The sequence below is a fragment of the Diuraphis noxia genome, unplaced genomic scaffold (genome assembly GCF_037042655.1).
Source record: "Diuraphis noxia isolate RWA-SAM2 unplaced genomic scaffold, SU_Dnox_SAM2 contig0001, whole genome shotgun sequence".
NCBI classification, from domain to species: Eukaryota; Metazoa; Arthropoda; class Insecta; order Hemiptera; family Aphididae; genus Diuraphis; species Diuraphis noxia.
Genome location: NW_028301711.1, coordinates 50,747,658 through 50,762,585, shown reverse-complemented (window position 1 = coordinate 50,762,585; position 14,928 = coordinate 50,747,658). Strand labels below are relative to the sequence as shown.

Sequence of the window (14,928 nt, the reverse complement as noted above, 5' to 3'; positions counted from 1 at the left end):
GTAAACTAGGTGATCTTATACCTACACTATTAATTTAAAAAAATACAGTCAGTGGAATCAACATAAACAAATATCCGCCGAAATTGATAGCGGTGGAATCTAAAAAATGCCGCATACGTATGTCACCAAACACTGATGATGACAATTAATACGAGACACTGACATATGGTAACTTACTGATGACCTTTTCTTATCAAACTATCATTCCAATAATAAATTTCTTTTTAGACGCCAAGGTGGATTTCCAGGAATTGTTTGAATGGTTAGGCTAGATATTAGAGGATTAGAGTTAGAATATAATTTGTTGAAAAAACGTTTATAGTACGATTTAGCTTCTTCATGAATGGTTTTGATTTTTAACTCAGATTGGAGGGTAAATCATAAATAAAAAAAGGGGCATTGGTGATGAAGTGCAGTATGTTGTTTTGAGCGATTTGTATTTTGTTAAGATTGGATTTTTTGATATTGCCTAAAGTCTTAGTCCCAGGGTAACTTAACAAGAATATTATGAAGAAAAAAATCATAAAATATTAGAATCATGAGGGTATAGCAAATTAAATGTATGGAACCACTTGAAAACTAAGTTAATGCTCTCTATAATTTTATACCATAAAAGTATACAATAATATATTATTTTGGTTCCAGTAATTGGCCAAATACTACAATGAATGGTTGTATTACAATTTTTAAACATGTGAAAAAATAACTGACAAATCAAATTAACCATATGAGGGAATTTCATATTCTGAAATAAGTAATCTAAATTTGGGTTTAAAAATCTTAGACGCATCCCAATGTATCTTTTTGATGTAAATTGCTTCCTTTTATTTTTATATTAAAATGTACCTATGCTAATATTTCCCTTCCCATTTCACCAGACTTAGGACTGTCAATATTACTGTTATAACTTATAATATTGACATGGTTTAAAAAAGAAACAATATTTATATTGATGTAGGTAAAAATTTGAATGACAGTTATCTTTTATAAATTCAATTTGAGTTATTTTTTTAGTTCTGAATTCTTCTTCTTTTTTTATATATACCTATTCTTTTTCAATCATTCTTATATTTCTAGTGTCCTGACTGTGTCATACCTATGTAAGTATCACTTTGAATGTTTTTCAAAATGCCAATAAAATTAAAAATATTTGGTTGCGGAGAATTAAATGAACTATTCAATTTTCTATAGACTTACTATAACTTGTTATCTTTACAAATTTTCTGTCGGAGAATCATTTTAAAAACATTGCCGCAACTTACATTGTTATATTTACCAATCTAAATTATTTTTACTATAACCATATAAATCATAGAAAAATGAAATAATATTTTATTATAAAAGCAGTGATAATTATTAGTTATTTATAAAGTTAAATAATACTATGAGTTTGAATTTTACATGAATTGAATGATAGAAATCATTAATTTTTTGTACCTTCATAGGTACATCCAAACTAAATTTTATCATTATATGTTACTTCTTTTAAGTAATAAAAATAGTTTTAACTTCCTTCATCCTTGAGTTTCCATGTTTATTTCTTCTGTAATTTTTCCAGCTTCTATCTCTGCTTTATTAAAATATCCCCATACCATATTAGTCATCTAAATAAATACCTACAACTTATATCTGATTATTAGCAGATAAAATGATAACATTTTTATTAATTTTACTAGAATTTCTTGTTTTGTATAAGTTTTAGTATTGGAATTTTAATTCAACTCATCAATTGCCACAATTACCTAGTTCACAAGGCATCACTCGGACAACGTAATTTTTAAAATATTTTGAGCCAAACAACATACATTGTTGATTTTACATTAATTTTATTAAGATTTTGTTTGTATAGATCTGTTAGGGAACTATTAAAAGTATAAAAAATATTTATGTTTAAAAATCAATTGATAAAACAAAACCTACTAATACATAACTGCCTACTTACATAATTAAGTATTAAAATTATTCAATTTTCAGTATGAACTTGAGTTGTTCACTATGGGTCTGAATAATCAACCATCCCATCAATTATATGGAATTATGGAATACATGTGTTATCAAACATTTTTGTACGTCAAAGAGTACCCACACACATCGAGATAAAGAATACACACGCATTGTGTCGCCTAATTAATTTAATATGTTTAATATGAATCATGAATGATTCATGACCAGTAATAATGGTAGATACCCCTACTAAACTTTTATCATATTTGGATGAACAATTTTGTTATGTTATCACAATACTTATTACAATGTAACAATATGTACCACCTGTTTGTTTATTTTTTCATTTAATACGGTCTAAAAAACAATACCGAAGTACATACATATTATATAATTCATTATAAAAAAAAAAAAAACATTTATTGTTATTATTTAAAACTGCAATATTATCACACAATTAGCTTAATACTTTTAAATTTATTGCTTTCAGAGATCACAACCTAAACTTTGTATGATGTCCCATATTATGTAAACATTACAATGTTTTAGTTTTAAACTTAACAGTTATCATAACTATTTGTGTTTTAAGGTTTTTTTATAATGTTTCTTAATTATTAATAATATAAATAGTAAATACCAAGCCTGAGCAAGTTAATGGTAATTTGTAACTAAGTTATGTTAAGTTGATTGAAAACATTTTAAAAAGTTTAAAGTTAACAGTTATTTTTTTTAACTCGGTTAAGTTAAACTTATACATTTTTTTTAAAATACCTATATTATCTATATCTATATCTACATATCATATATTTATATATAGATAATAATATACCCAGTAATATGGTTTAAATTAATAAAAATCATAAATATTATCAAACACAGAAAATAGGCAATAGCCAATAATTTTTCTATACATAGAATTATAGAACTAAATTATTAGGAACTGATGAATAAAGATGTATAGCAGGTACCAAAAGCATACAAAATATATTTGAACATATTAACACAATAAATTAGTTTTAATTTAAAAATAACTTATTTAGGACAAAAACATTTTATAATATTATCTATTTATTTATTTATTAGTTATTAGTATAATTATTGTTATTATTACAATATACCCATACACCGCAGTATGATTTGGTATATCTTTATAAGTATGTGATACACCTATATATTATAATATTAAATATAATATATTATGGGCATTATATGGCTATTGCTATATCTAAATGTATAAACCTAATTAATTTTTCTTGAAGAATTCTGGTTAACGGAACAAAAAATAAATTTAGCTATATTTCTAGGAAATGATTATGTAATATGCATTATTAATAATAATTGTATTTTATTATTATGTAATAATTTGTAAATTAACTTAACTAGAATTTGATTAAAAGTAACTCGTTAATTATTAAGTTTATATCAATGAAAACAAGTCAAGTTAAAAATTTCGTTAATGAAAATAAAATTTAAAAAAGTTAAAATTAACTTAACTTTAACTTTTTAACTAATTTATGCCCAGGCTTGATAATTACTATAATATGATATAATGGTAAATTCTAATAATTTCTGAATTCATTTTAGACTAATACTTATTTTTATTAGTTTTAAATTTTTATGTTACATGTAGAGATTTTGCAAGAATTCACACCAAAGCATATTATCATTTATAATATTATTTTATTAATTTATGTGTCATACTTCAACAAATCTAAATTATACTAACAAATTATTTATATTTTGGTTGTTATTATATAACTGAAAGTTCAAATAAAAAATAGTGATATATTTTATCTTAATTTATTAACTATACATTTGTTACATAACAAATATATTTTTGATTTATTTCACTATAATAACTAGTGTTTAATATCAATATATTATTTTTCAAATTATAAAAATATACTTTAAATTTTAATTTTATACATACACATGCAAATAATTTTAAATGCACACTTTCAACAAGAGCATGAGATAAAGTTTTAAAATGTGATAAGTTGCGTATTATATTTTACTTTACAACCATTTTTAAGAGGACGCTACACTCGCATGTGTTGTCTCCGTCTTACAAGTAGGTAACATTGCAAAAATTTTTTCGCGCAGGAAAGAACCGAGAATGCTACAGTCATAACTAAGAAAAGAAATTCTCACCACAGATAAAAGGGAATTTCGACTATGCAATGTTGTTTTTATTTTTTTGATATTAGAACTGAAAAAAAGTTTTTCGATTTTGAAAAACGCAAAAATAATGAATTTTGAAACAATAAGAACTTTTTTTCTATTTGTGATATCGAAAAATTGAAAACAACGTTGCGCAGTAAATGTTCTCCTAATTATGTGGTTTGTTTCTTAGTTATAACTGTAGCCTTCTCGGTTCTTTCCCGCGCGAAACAGTTTTTACAATGTTACGCACTTGTAGGACGGAGACAACACATGCGGGTGTAGCGTCCTCTTAATATTAAAATTATTAGAAACCATTAAACTTTTTATGACTACACATGATATTCAAAATAAATTAAATGTTATATTTATTATAAAGTTTGATACATAATAATAATTTTGTAAGTAAAAAGTAATTTATAATTGATGTGCATGCTGCAGTAACTGTCTATATTATTATCTACATTATACATATTTATATATTTATTTATAGTAGACATGGTGTATTTTATCTTACTTATGATTCAATACAATTAGTGAATAATATTGTATACAAAATATATTTATGCACTTATTAATACATAGTTAAAATAAATATATTTAAATTAGGTATATGATATAATATTTTTAGAGATGTACAATAATGTAATAATATATAATTTTATAACCTATTAGAGAGAGAAAACTGTCGAAGAAGAAATTTCGGCTGTATTTATAGCGGTATCGTATCATTTAACAGGAACTTATAAACATTCATAGTAATATAATATGATTTAATAATAGGCAATAAGTAATTAACAAAATAAATGTAATAGAAATACTGTAAGGAGACAATACACAATATAATAAAATAAAACGCATTGTTAATACTGCGCTAGTAATTTGGTATTTTTAAGTACTAAATTTACATAGTTGAGCAACTTGTGATATTGCAAAAATAAAATATAAAACATACAATTACATAATAAGATAGTAAGGTTAAGCCTAGCTTAAAACTAAGGAGACAGGATGCTATGTTTAGAAATGTTTTGGAATGTTGGTATTCCTACTATTATTTATTTGATGGCACAGAATAATAACTTACATGCAAATTAAAAAAATACATTCCATTTATGGACGGCAGACACATTTTAAGGGTAATAAAAATTAATTGAAAACTAAGTCGAGTAAAAATAAACAAATTGAATAATCTTCTAGAGAAATAAAATTATAATCAAAACTTTTGTTAGTAGACCATAATAAAAATTTATATGTTGGGAAAAATAATTTAAATGAAAGTTTTCATATAATACTACCTATTTATGGAAAATTTTAACAAGAATAAACATGACAAAAAGTATAAAAGAATAATAAAGAATAACAATATATATATTTGTTATATGAGTGGGCCATGGTGTTTTCCTATTAGATATTGGATAAGACTATCATCTACTTCTTGTATACATTTTTAATATGTATAGATAGATATACTGCTTAATTAAGGCACTCGTTTTACTTGTGATTAATGATTCATTCAATTGCATAATATCTTATTTAACTTACATAAACTACATCTAATGATTGGATCACATCATATCACAGGAAAATTTAATTTAAAAAATACATATTTATCCAAACAATTACAAAATATTTCATAATCTGTATGTAATATATATAATAAAATAATATTTTGATATATTTGTCATTGGCCAAGCTCTTAAAGCTATTTTTGCTGAACTTGATTGGCAAATAATTAAATACTATCTTTGTTCAAATGATAACCCAACTCAGAATTTAAATAAAACATGCAAAACGTTAGTGAAATAATAACAACATATAAGTTGCATTAATAATTTAAATATATGGTTTGGATTAAGATTTGTCAACAATTTAGCAAATCATGTTTATAATAACATAAACAACAAAACCATAAAAAAAAAAAACTGATTAATTGTTTTTCAACTGATGTGATCGAAATATTTAAAAGTATATGAAAATTTATCTATAAATATAAAAAAATGAGAAAATATAGTGGCGGTTTAAGAAAAAAAATTTTGTGGCTACATTAAGTCGGTAAAACTTATTAAAGTAAAGGATTCAAATTAAGACTATTTGTGATGATATAAATAATTAAAATAATCATGAGAAAACGCTTCATAGAGAGGGAAAAATATTGCAACAGGGTCAGTGTTTTAAAATAAAATAAAATAAAAAAATAAAATGTGATATTAAAAATAAAAATTATCAAATGATATTGTTCCTACAAGGAATATGGTATTAAATGTTAGGACTTTTTATTATGTGTTTGTTATCCCGAATGGTGACTTGGGTTATGTATGGTCCTTGTTGCAGCGAAGACCTTTGCGGTTGCTGTTGTTGTTGTTGATGTTGATTGTGATGATGGTACATAGCGCCAGTATAGTTGTTGTTGCTGTTGTTGTTTGTCAGCCCTCTATGTTGTAGCTGCTGCTGTTGCATACTATTGTGGCCTTGGGGATCACCGCTTCCATACAGGGCATAGTTTGGCGACTTGGTTGTTGGAACAGGATACTGATGCCGAGACGAAGATTTATGTTTTTGATTACGACCAGCACCATTGTTGTTGTTGTTGTTTGTTCCCGTCACTGCCGTAGCTTGAGTTACACTGCCTACTAAACAGGGTAAGAGCGTGCGTGTGTAGGTGCGTGAGTGAGAGAGATTGAGTGACAGGCCGGCGGCTAAACATAAGTACGGAGGTTGGTGGGAGAGGGGGACAACTCACCTTGTCTTGTCAACGAGTTAGAATTGTTGTCCACCAGACGTGATGTGCCGCCGGTCGTGTACGGTAGAGATCTCATCACACTTTCGTATTCATAATAATTAGAACTAGGTCGTGCAACAGATTCTTTAGGATCACGTCTTTGAGAATGATAGTGCAACTGTCTACGGCTAGAAAAATAGAACAAATACAATTCATACAATTATTTTAAACAGTTGTCAATAAATGTTCAATTATCTTAAGCTCTAAAAATCAGACATTTAAATAAATGAAAAATATAAATTAAGATATCATGATTTTTAGGTTTTAATAACAAAAAAAATGAGTTTTAAAGTGGTCCAATTATTTAAAATAAATTAAAATAACGTGAATTATGTAAAATTAGAGAAGATTAAAAATTAGTAATTACTTTTGGAATGGGTTCAATTTTTTTTTTTGACTGTATTGTTATGTTAATTTTGTGTTTTTGCCCCTAGTAATAAATCTTAACAAAGTCAGAAAAAAGCCTATTTAAAATATAAACAAGCATAAAATATATGAACCTTGATGTCAAATTGTGAGAATGGATAAACACAAGAATTTACAAAAAAGACAATCTTTACTACAAGGACATAAATCTACTTTTATGATCATCGATTTTTAATCCAGCAAAGAAAATATCAAGAAAAAGTGCTCTTTTTAACAACTATACATAGTATGTTGATTTATAGAAATTTTAATTTTTATATACATATATTTAGCACCACATGTAAATAAAGAAAGTCAAGTAATAATCACAAGTAAAGTCATACATTGTAATACATTGTAATAATAGGCCCACTTAACAATTTTAACCAAATGAGTCATGGCATTTAAAATGTATACATGTTTAATATCAGCATTTTCATTACTACTAATCATGTAAATTGTATTTGAGATATATTATAATTAAAATGTCAATTATATAATAATTTTTTTCTCCAATTACAATAATTTTTTGCACAATGGAGCATTCAAGGTAACAATATAAAAGGATATGTATTACTTGCAACTATTCAGATCTTCAGCAGTTGTATATGAGTGCCAAGACTACACACTACACAGGCTGTTGATTGAGCAACTAATATTTTTTACATGCATCTTGAATGTTCCAATGTATGTAGTTATTATTAAATATGTTTGAATCTGTTGTTCATTCATAACAACAGTCAAGATAGCCAGAATTTGTAAATATGCAAGTCTTTTTAAATGATACATAATATAATGTATTGTAACTTTTATGTTTTTTTAATTATTTAGTATTACAATTTTAATTATTGAAAATAAAATATAAATTAATTGCAATAGTTGCATGAAAACTTGGGTAATTTTACTCTGGAACAATTACCTACCTTTCATCATCAGTATCATAATAGCATGACACAGGTTTTTTTGTTTTGCCGTGATGTCGAAGCTTAACGCCGCGTATTTCATGCATCAAACTACAATCAAAAGTGCAAAGCATGCATGACATGGAAGAAAAATAATAACATTAACACCTTATTCAACACCACAATCTATTATTAATGATGACTAATTTTAGTTTGTGGTGTCTAACACAAATCACCAAAAGTTAAAAAAAAATATTGACAATATAATGACAAAGTTGTTTGGAAGGACTTTTCCTAAACCTGTGTACATTCATAGGACTTTAAAATCACAATCAAGTCAACTTATCAACCAAAAAATGTGTAACATGCAAATATGCAATACATATGTATAATATACCATGTAGTTATTAAGATAACAAATTTGTATGTACAAGTTATATTTAACACCATGCAAACAATAATTGTTCAAATCTTGTATAATTGTTTCTGAATTAAAATTTTTTTTTTAACTCATTGATTATTACCATGCAAAACAAAAAAAAAAAAACCAAATGGTCAGCAAAAAAATTCAAAATTCACATTATGTACTTAGTGAAATAATAACAAACCTAAGATTCTGCTGTATTTCTTGGAAATTGACGTAATGGTTAAATCTAGAAGAATCAATTATACCTACACGACTACCCGGTCGATTTATTGCATTTTGAGTATTACCGATGGGCTAAAAAAATAATAATATAGCATTAAAATAAAATAAGTACTATTTATAATTGATGATAGAAGATACCTGTCGGATATCAGATTCATAATGATTTTCCTCCCTCTCATCAGGAATGAATTTTCCACTACGTTCCATGTGTCTTCTTTGATGTTCAGCTCTAAGTTGTTGGATACGATCCATACGAGATTGTTCAGGATTAGAAGGTTTTGCAGGTACATTTGTATAATTAGCTGTACCATCATCTATGGCTATTTCTCTATGATTTTGTTCTTGCTGTAGTTAAAAAATAGGTAGTAATTAAGTTACTTACATAATAGTTAAAAGTTATCAAGCAAAATAATCAATTTTAATTCTTCATCTTATTTTTTTTTTTCAATTGTTAAAATTATTAGGGCTAGGATTTTGATGCAACTTTTTTGTTTTATAACATAGTATTTCAAGAGAAAGTTGTGTTAGGGGTTCCTGAATATTTTAAGAGTATTTTTTGCTGTTTTTAGAGTATTATTTACAGTTTTTTTATTGTGGTGAACATTAATTATAGAGCAAAATGTATTTCATTGATTAAAATAATTATTTTAGTAGAGGTATATAGTGATAAACATAGTGTAGAATATGTAAGTAGTAGATATGTGATTCTAATCGACCACTGTTTTCATATCTATAAATATTTGAAGATGTTAATGTATATATTATACATAAAATATAGGTATTTAAGACGTAAAAATTTCAGTCCTAAATTGTTAAAAATTATTTTTCTAATTTAATTAAATAAATAATTTTGATTAATGATAGATTGATAACCATTTAATTTTAAGTTATCAAAATGTATGATATTTTTTTAATGATAATTATAAATTATAAATTAATGATGATAATAATATCAGAAAATAAATTTTAAAATATTTTAGCTTATTGAAGTTAAATAACTTCACTAAGTGGAAATCTTTATGGCCGTATAGTTAAAGCAAATATAAAAAATTAATGAATAAGGCCCATTTTACATAGGCATGTATTGAGCCGTGACAAGGAGATGGCAAATGGGATAAGTGCCCTAGGTAGCAAAACTTTTTAAAGAATTGAAAATGTTTCAATATGTATACTCGTACTTAATAGGGGTACAAAATATTGTTGACCTAGAGCACCAATGAAAGATAGTACAGTACAGTGTATCATATGTGCACGTTTTTAGTTATATTGGTTAAATTCAAACGCGCGCTACTCCGACAATACACATTACCTCGCTGCAAAGGTGGGCAAGTTAATGGAAAAAATTAACTTTGGCAAGTAAAGTTAATTCAATAAAATTGCCTTCAGTTAAGTAAAAAGTTACAAAAAAAAAGTTAACTAGATAAGTTAAAAGTTAAGATAGAAAATAAAATAAAATTAACTCGGTTAAAAAAAAGTTAATTTTTTTTTTCAAGTCACAACAAGTCATAATGTCATAAATTGCCCTAGTATTTTAATTTATACCTACAAATATTTATCAAGACGCTTATCAGTATTCTAATATTAATACTATTTACTAGTGAAGATTAAAATATAATCTGATTATTATGAATTGATGATATTATAACATCAGAAATATAAATTACCAAAATCGAAAGAATAAGTTTTCTGTTGGTTCCACGTGATGTATAAAAAAAAAATTAAAATTAACTTAACTGCACCATAATGATAATTAACTTTAAAAAGTTAAGTTAAAACGATAAAAATTTAACTGAATAACTTAACAAGTTGAAAACAAAAATAATTAACTAGTTAAGTTAAAAAGTTAAAAAAAATTAACAAGTTAATGCCCACCATTGCCTCGCTGGTATGGCACAAATGAATATAATCGAAGTTTAACATTGACTAATAATATAGGAACATATGATACATTAATTATGATAGCGCTCATGTGAAAAGTGACTAATGTGTTTCAAAAAGTAAACAATTGTTATATTAATTTTTCATTGATTCATCACTTTAAATACTGTTATTTTGTATGATACTAAATGACATGTTATGAAAACTTAGTGAACAAATACCATTTCTGCCTGTCGCTGAATTAGTCTTTGATATTGTTCTTGTATTCTAAGTTGTTCATCACGAGCATTTTTTCTAGCTATTTCTCGCTCACGGTCAGCAGAATTATCTTCTTCTGAGCTTAAAGTACCGTTTAAGTCTTGACTTCGTCGAGGTTTACTACCAAACCTGAAACATAAAAATGTATAGTAAAAAATTATAGTAAAAAATTATTATTAAATTACAATAATAACTAACCTAAACATGGAACCAATCCCTTTAAGTAGTCCTGGTTTTTTTTTGTTAACAACTGGTGGTGTATTTGTTGATGCTTTGTACTTTGTAGGAGAATGAAGTGAAGACTGTCTGCGTCCAATTGGATGGTCATCACATTCCTTTCCATCTACATTACAACATAATTGATAAAACAAATTAAATTAAAAAATATTTTTTGACTATTAATGTTGTAACAAATCGGTAAAATTAAGTATTTCAAATATATTCTTTTTATCATTAAGTTTTAATATCACAATAGTTTACTGATAAGATATAATGCATCATACCATAAAGGAAAGTTAAAAATACAAAACAGTGAGTTTGAAGTTTGGGTCATCGAAAATTACCATTTAAAAAATATTAACACCATGAGAAATAAAGTTATAACAACTATATACGTAATGTAATAAAATAATTTTTTAATACTTGTATATACATTAAAATCTTTTAACTTAACCTAACGTAGTCAGGTATCATATGAAAATGCTCAAAAATGTCTAAGTGATCATTGAAATAGAAAAATACTTTATATAAATAAACAAACATGTTTCCAATCGCAATTCATGTAAAGACAATGGGCCATCTTTGTCAACAGCAGCTCTAAAACTTTCATCACATCCTCTACCACGTACAACTTTAACATTGCCCCGTTTTGATACACCATCGGTCATTTGGACCTCTTGAACCATTGTTTGTAATGATTCTAGACTGGAAGATTTTTTCAACCCAAGAGAAGGGCCAAGTTGGTGTTTTGATGGAAAACCATTGCCTAAGTAAAATAATTAAGAATACAATAACATAGACAATATTAATAAGTATTATACTAACGAATTTTGGTATCATCTCCACGCTCTTCGCGTAATTTTTTATTTCTTTGATATGTATCAGTATTTTTGGCGTCTAATGTTGCATGACGTTTTTCAGACATACTTTGCCGTCCGAATGCATCCCTTGAAAATCCTGAGTTGGCATTATCCAATGATAATCTTTGTTAAAACAAAAAATACAATTTTATAGTCACAATTATTTTAATTTGTGTTACAAGTAAAGCCCGGATTTTTATTTTTTTTTTATAAATTACAGAGTATATGTAACTCTAATTGGAAAAGATATTTTGATGATTCAATTTTCTATGAAATGGTAAGCAAAATTTTTAGCGCATAAAAAGCATACTTCAAGGTTAAAGTATATTTATTACAAAATTATGTTTTGGAAATATATTGGGGTTTACTATTTTGAAGATAGTATAAAAAATTTAGTGGTTTATTGTAAAATTGTTTTTGACTACTGTCACTCTTTATACCCTTATAAAGATGAAAAGACTTAAATCAATATTAATAAGAACATAATATTGATAAAAAAAAGTATCGATATTTCACTGACATCAGTATTTTTATTATTTTTTGAATTCATAGGCTGAATTATAGGTATGCAACATATGTAAAATATAGTTGAACAGTATACTCCAATATATCATCATAGTATGGATTAAAGATTACTGGATATTTGTTTAAAGATCAGGATTTATTTAACTATCTTATAATTTTTATAAACTGTTACTTTTTTTTTTTTGTAATTAATATATTGTAATGAAATTATAAAATATAAAAATATCTTATTTTTAAGGTTTCTACTGCATTTAAATTCGGGCTCTGGTTATAAGATTAAACATACTGGCTAGCATAAGTCACATCAGTACTAGTTGAACCAGTTCTCGCTTGTGGAGATATGATTGGTGACGGCTTTTCTTCCTCCATTTTTTTCCGGCTAAAAAATTAATGCATATACAAATATTTAAATAAAATTATGGATATAATTAAGCAATTAATTTTAAAATCTTTTCATTGTTGAAAACCAACTATATATTTAATTTGATAAAGCTTTAAACCCTGGATAACATACACCAAACATATTCACGAGAATGTATGTGTGTATAGTACATAACAGTTTTTTAGATAGTTAGATTGTATTTTGATGAACTTTGAACATGCATATAGAAAACAGATATCGTATATAGTTTAGAGTCGTATCTAATTATAGTTTCTTACATAGAATGTAATAATTTATATGATATTATTTAAAATTAGTAAAAATTAATCAAAAATTATTTAAAATTGTCTCTTGGATTAGGAAATGTATATTTTAAGATTAAAATTTCAGGACAGAACTAAAATTATACTTATAAAGTATAAATAAATGATTAAAAGTAGTGAGTTAGACGAAATTCAACTTTAATTTCTATAAAAGCTCGCTCCTTAGACGTTGAACTATTTTTTCATCTCTACAATAATACAGATGTATTTAAAAAAAAAAGTAATACAAAATGTTTCAAACATGCAACCTTGAATATGTGGAAATTTGTTTAATATTTAACAATGAGCACAATATATAATAAATATAGATACCAATAAATTAATTTACAATTTTATGATTATGATAAAATCAAAATAAATATTATACGATATTAATATTAGAACTAAAGTATTAATTTTGGACAACCCAGTATAAAACACAAATAATGATACTTCTAAACACTATCTACACTATGATATTAAATTCAATTTAGATTTAAAGATACTGATTACGTAGTTATGATTTTTCATCATAAATGAAACTAATATGGATGTAATTTATAATCTAAATTGTTAATAATAAATAATATTATAAATTCTTACTTAACAGAATTATAATTGGGAGGGTCTTCTTCAATTATCAGCATCTCTTCTGATGATGGGTTTACAGTAGGGCTATTTAATTTTTCTTCTTTCAACAAAATTGTTGTTTGATGTGTAGCCTGTAATTTTTAGTTAATTTGTAATCAAATTACATTTGTAGTGAATTATTAAATTTAAGTTTACCTTGTAATAACTTTCATTGCGCAATGCATTATAACGATTTGTGTGTCCGGTTAACCTTTCCAAAACGGGATTACGAATTGCAATCCCATCTAAATAAAATATAAACAATTTATTCATGTAAGAACATAATAATTATGTGATTATTAATAAATTAATACTTTTTTTGTACAAATTTTTAAAAATAATTTAATTTAATTACCTGGGGAAGTAGCTGTAGGTAATGTATTCCGTTTTGAATTCTCTGATCCTTGTCTTTGATGCATGAAGATAACAGTGGTATCAGAGTTTTCACTAGTTCCAGAATTGTCTGCTGTATTTTGAGTACTACTATCACTGCTTTCAGCTCGGCTAAATGTTTCAGTGTTTGCTGTTTATGCAATTATAAATAATTATATATCATTTCTTTTAACAATACAAAATAATATTGAATTAGTTACCAGATGAATCTGTGAGTAGACTTGATGAAGAGTCACGACTACGTCTTCTGTTTAATGTAGGAGAACTATTACGTCGGCGGGCTACTATCAATGAGATAGCTCCGGGTACTGGTCCAGGGTCTACATTCATCATAGTTCTACGTAATGTTTCCATAGCTGCTGCATTAGTTTGTCCAATCAACGATAAACCGTTTATATGTAATAGTTGGTCATTAGTACGTAATCTACCATCCCTAAAATGCATGACAATTTGATAGCTCAATATTATACAACTAACATTTATATCAATAAATACCTTGAAGCTGCACCACCGTGAATAACATTTTTGATAAATATACCTAAGTCTTGTGAGAAGTCTTTATCATTAGAGTTATTACTAGATGATGTTTTACCTTTAACACTAATACCTAAACCACAAATATTTATTAGCATGTGAAAAATA

At 25.9% G+C, this 14,928-nt stretch overlaps 1 protein-coding gene across 5 annotated transcripts in view; it reads right to left on the bottom strand.

Annotated features, from left to right (window-relative positions):
* Positions 1 to 2,255: 2,255 nt before the first annotated feature.
* baz (par-3 family cell polarity regulator) overlaps positions 2,256 to 14,928 on the bottom strand; it is a 37,804-nt gene continuing 25,131 nt past the window's right edge. For 3 of the 5 annotated variants that reach the window (XM_015518064.2, XM_015518063.2, XM_089217898.1), the window contains 15 exons: positions 14,782 to 14,893; positions 14,487 to 14,719; positions 14,249 to 14,416; positions 14,050 to 14,138; positions 13,867 to 13,985; positions 12,866 to 12,958; positions 12,020 to 12,177; positions 11,736 to 11,960; positions 11,174 to 11,318; positions 10,939 to 11,104; positions 8,978 to 9,184; positions 8,799 to 8,911; positions 8,212 to 8,301; positions 6,845 to 7,011; positions 2,256 to 6,734 (listed from right to left, as the gene is read on the bottom strand). In XM_015518064.2, the coding sequence (XP_015373550.2) occupies positions 6,361 to 6,734; positions 6,845 to 7,011; positions 8,212 to 8,301; positions 8,799 to 8,911; positions 8,978 to 9,184; positions 10,939 to 11,104; positions 11,174 to 11,318; positions 11,736 to 11,960; positions 12,020 to 12,177; positions 12,866 to 12,958; positions 13,867 to 13,985; positions 14,050 to 14,138; positions 14,249 to 14,416; positions 14,487 to 14,719; positions 14,782 to 14,893 (2,459 nt within the window). In that variant the 3' untranslated portion in view covers positions 2,256 to 6,360. The remainder of the gene's footprint in view (positions 6,735 to 6,844; positions 7,012 to 8,211; positions 8,302 to 8,798; positions 8,912 to 8,977; positions 9,185 to 10,938; positions 11,105 to 11,173; positions 11,319 to 11,735; positions 11,961 to 12,019; positions 12,178 to 12,865; positions 12,959 to 13,866; positions 13,986 to 14,049; positions 14,139 to 14,248; positions 14,417 to 14,486; positions 14,720 to 14,781; positions 14,894 to 14,928) is intronic. The other 2 variants (XM_089217885.1, XM_089217888.1) reach the window with 2 other exon arrangements.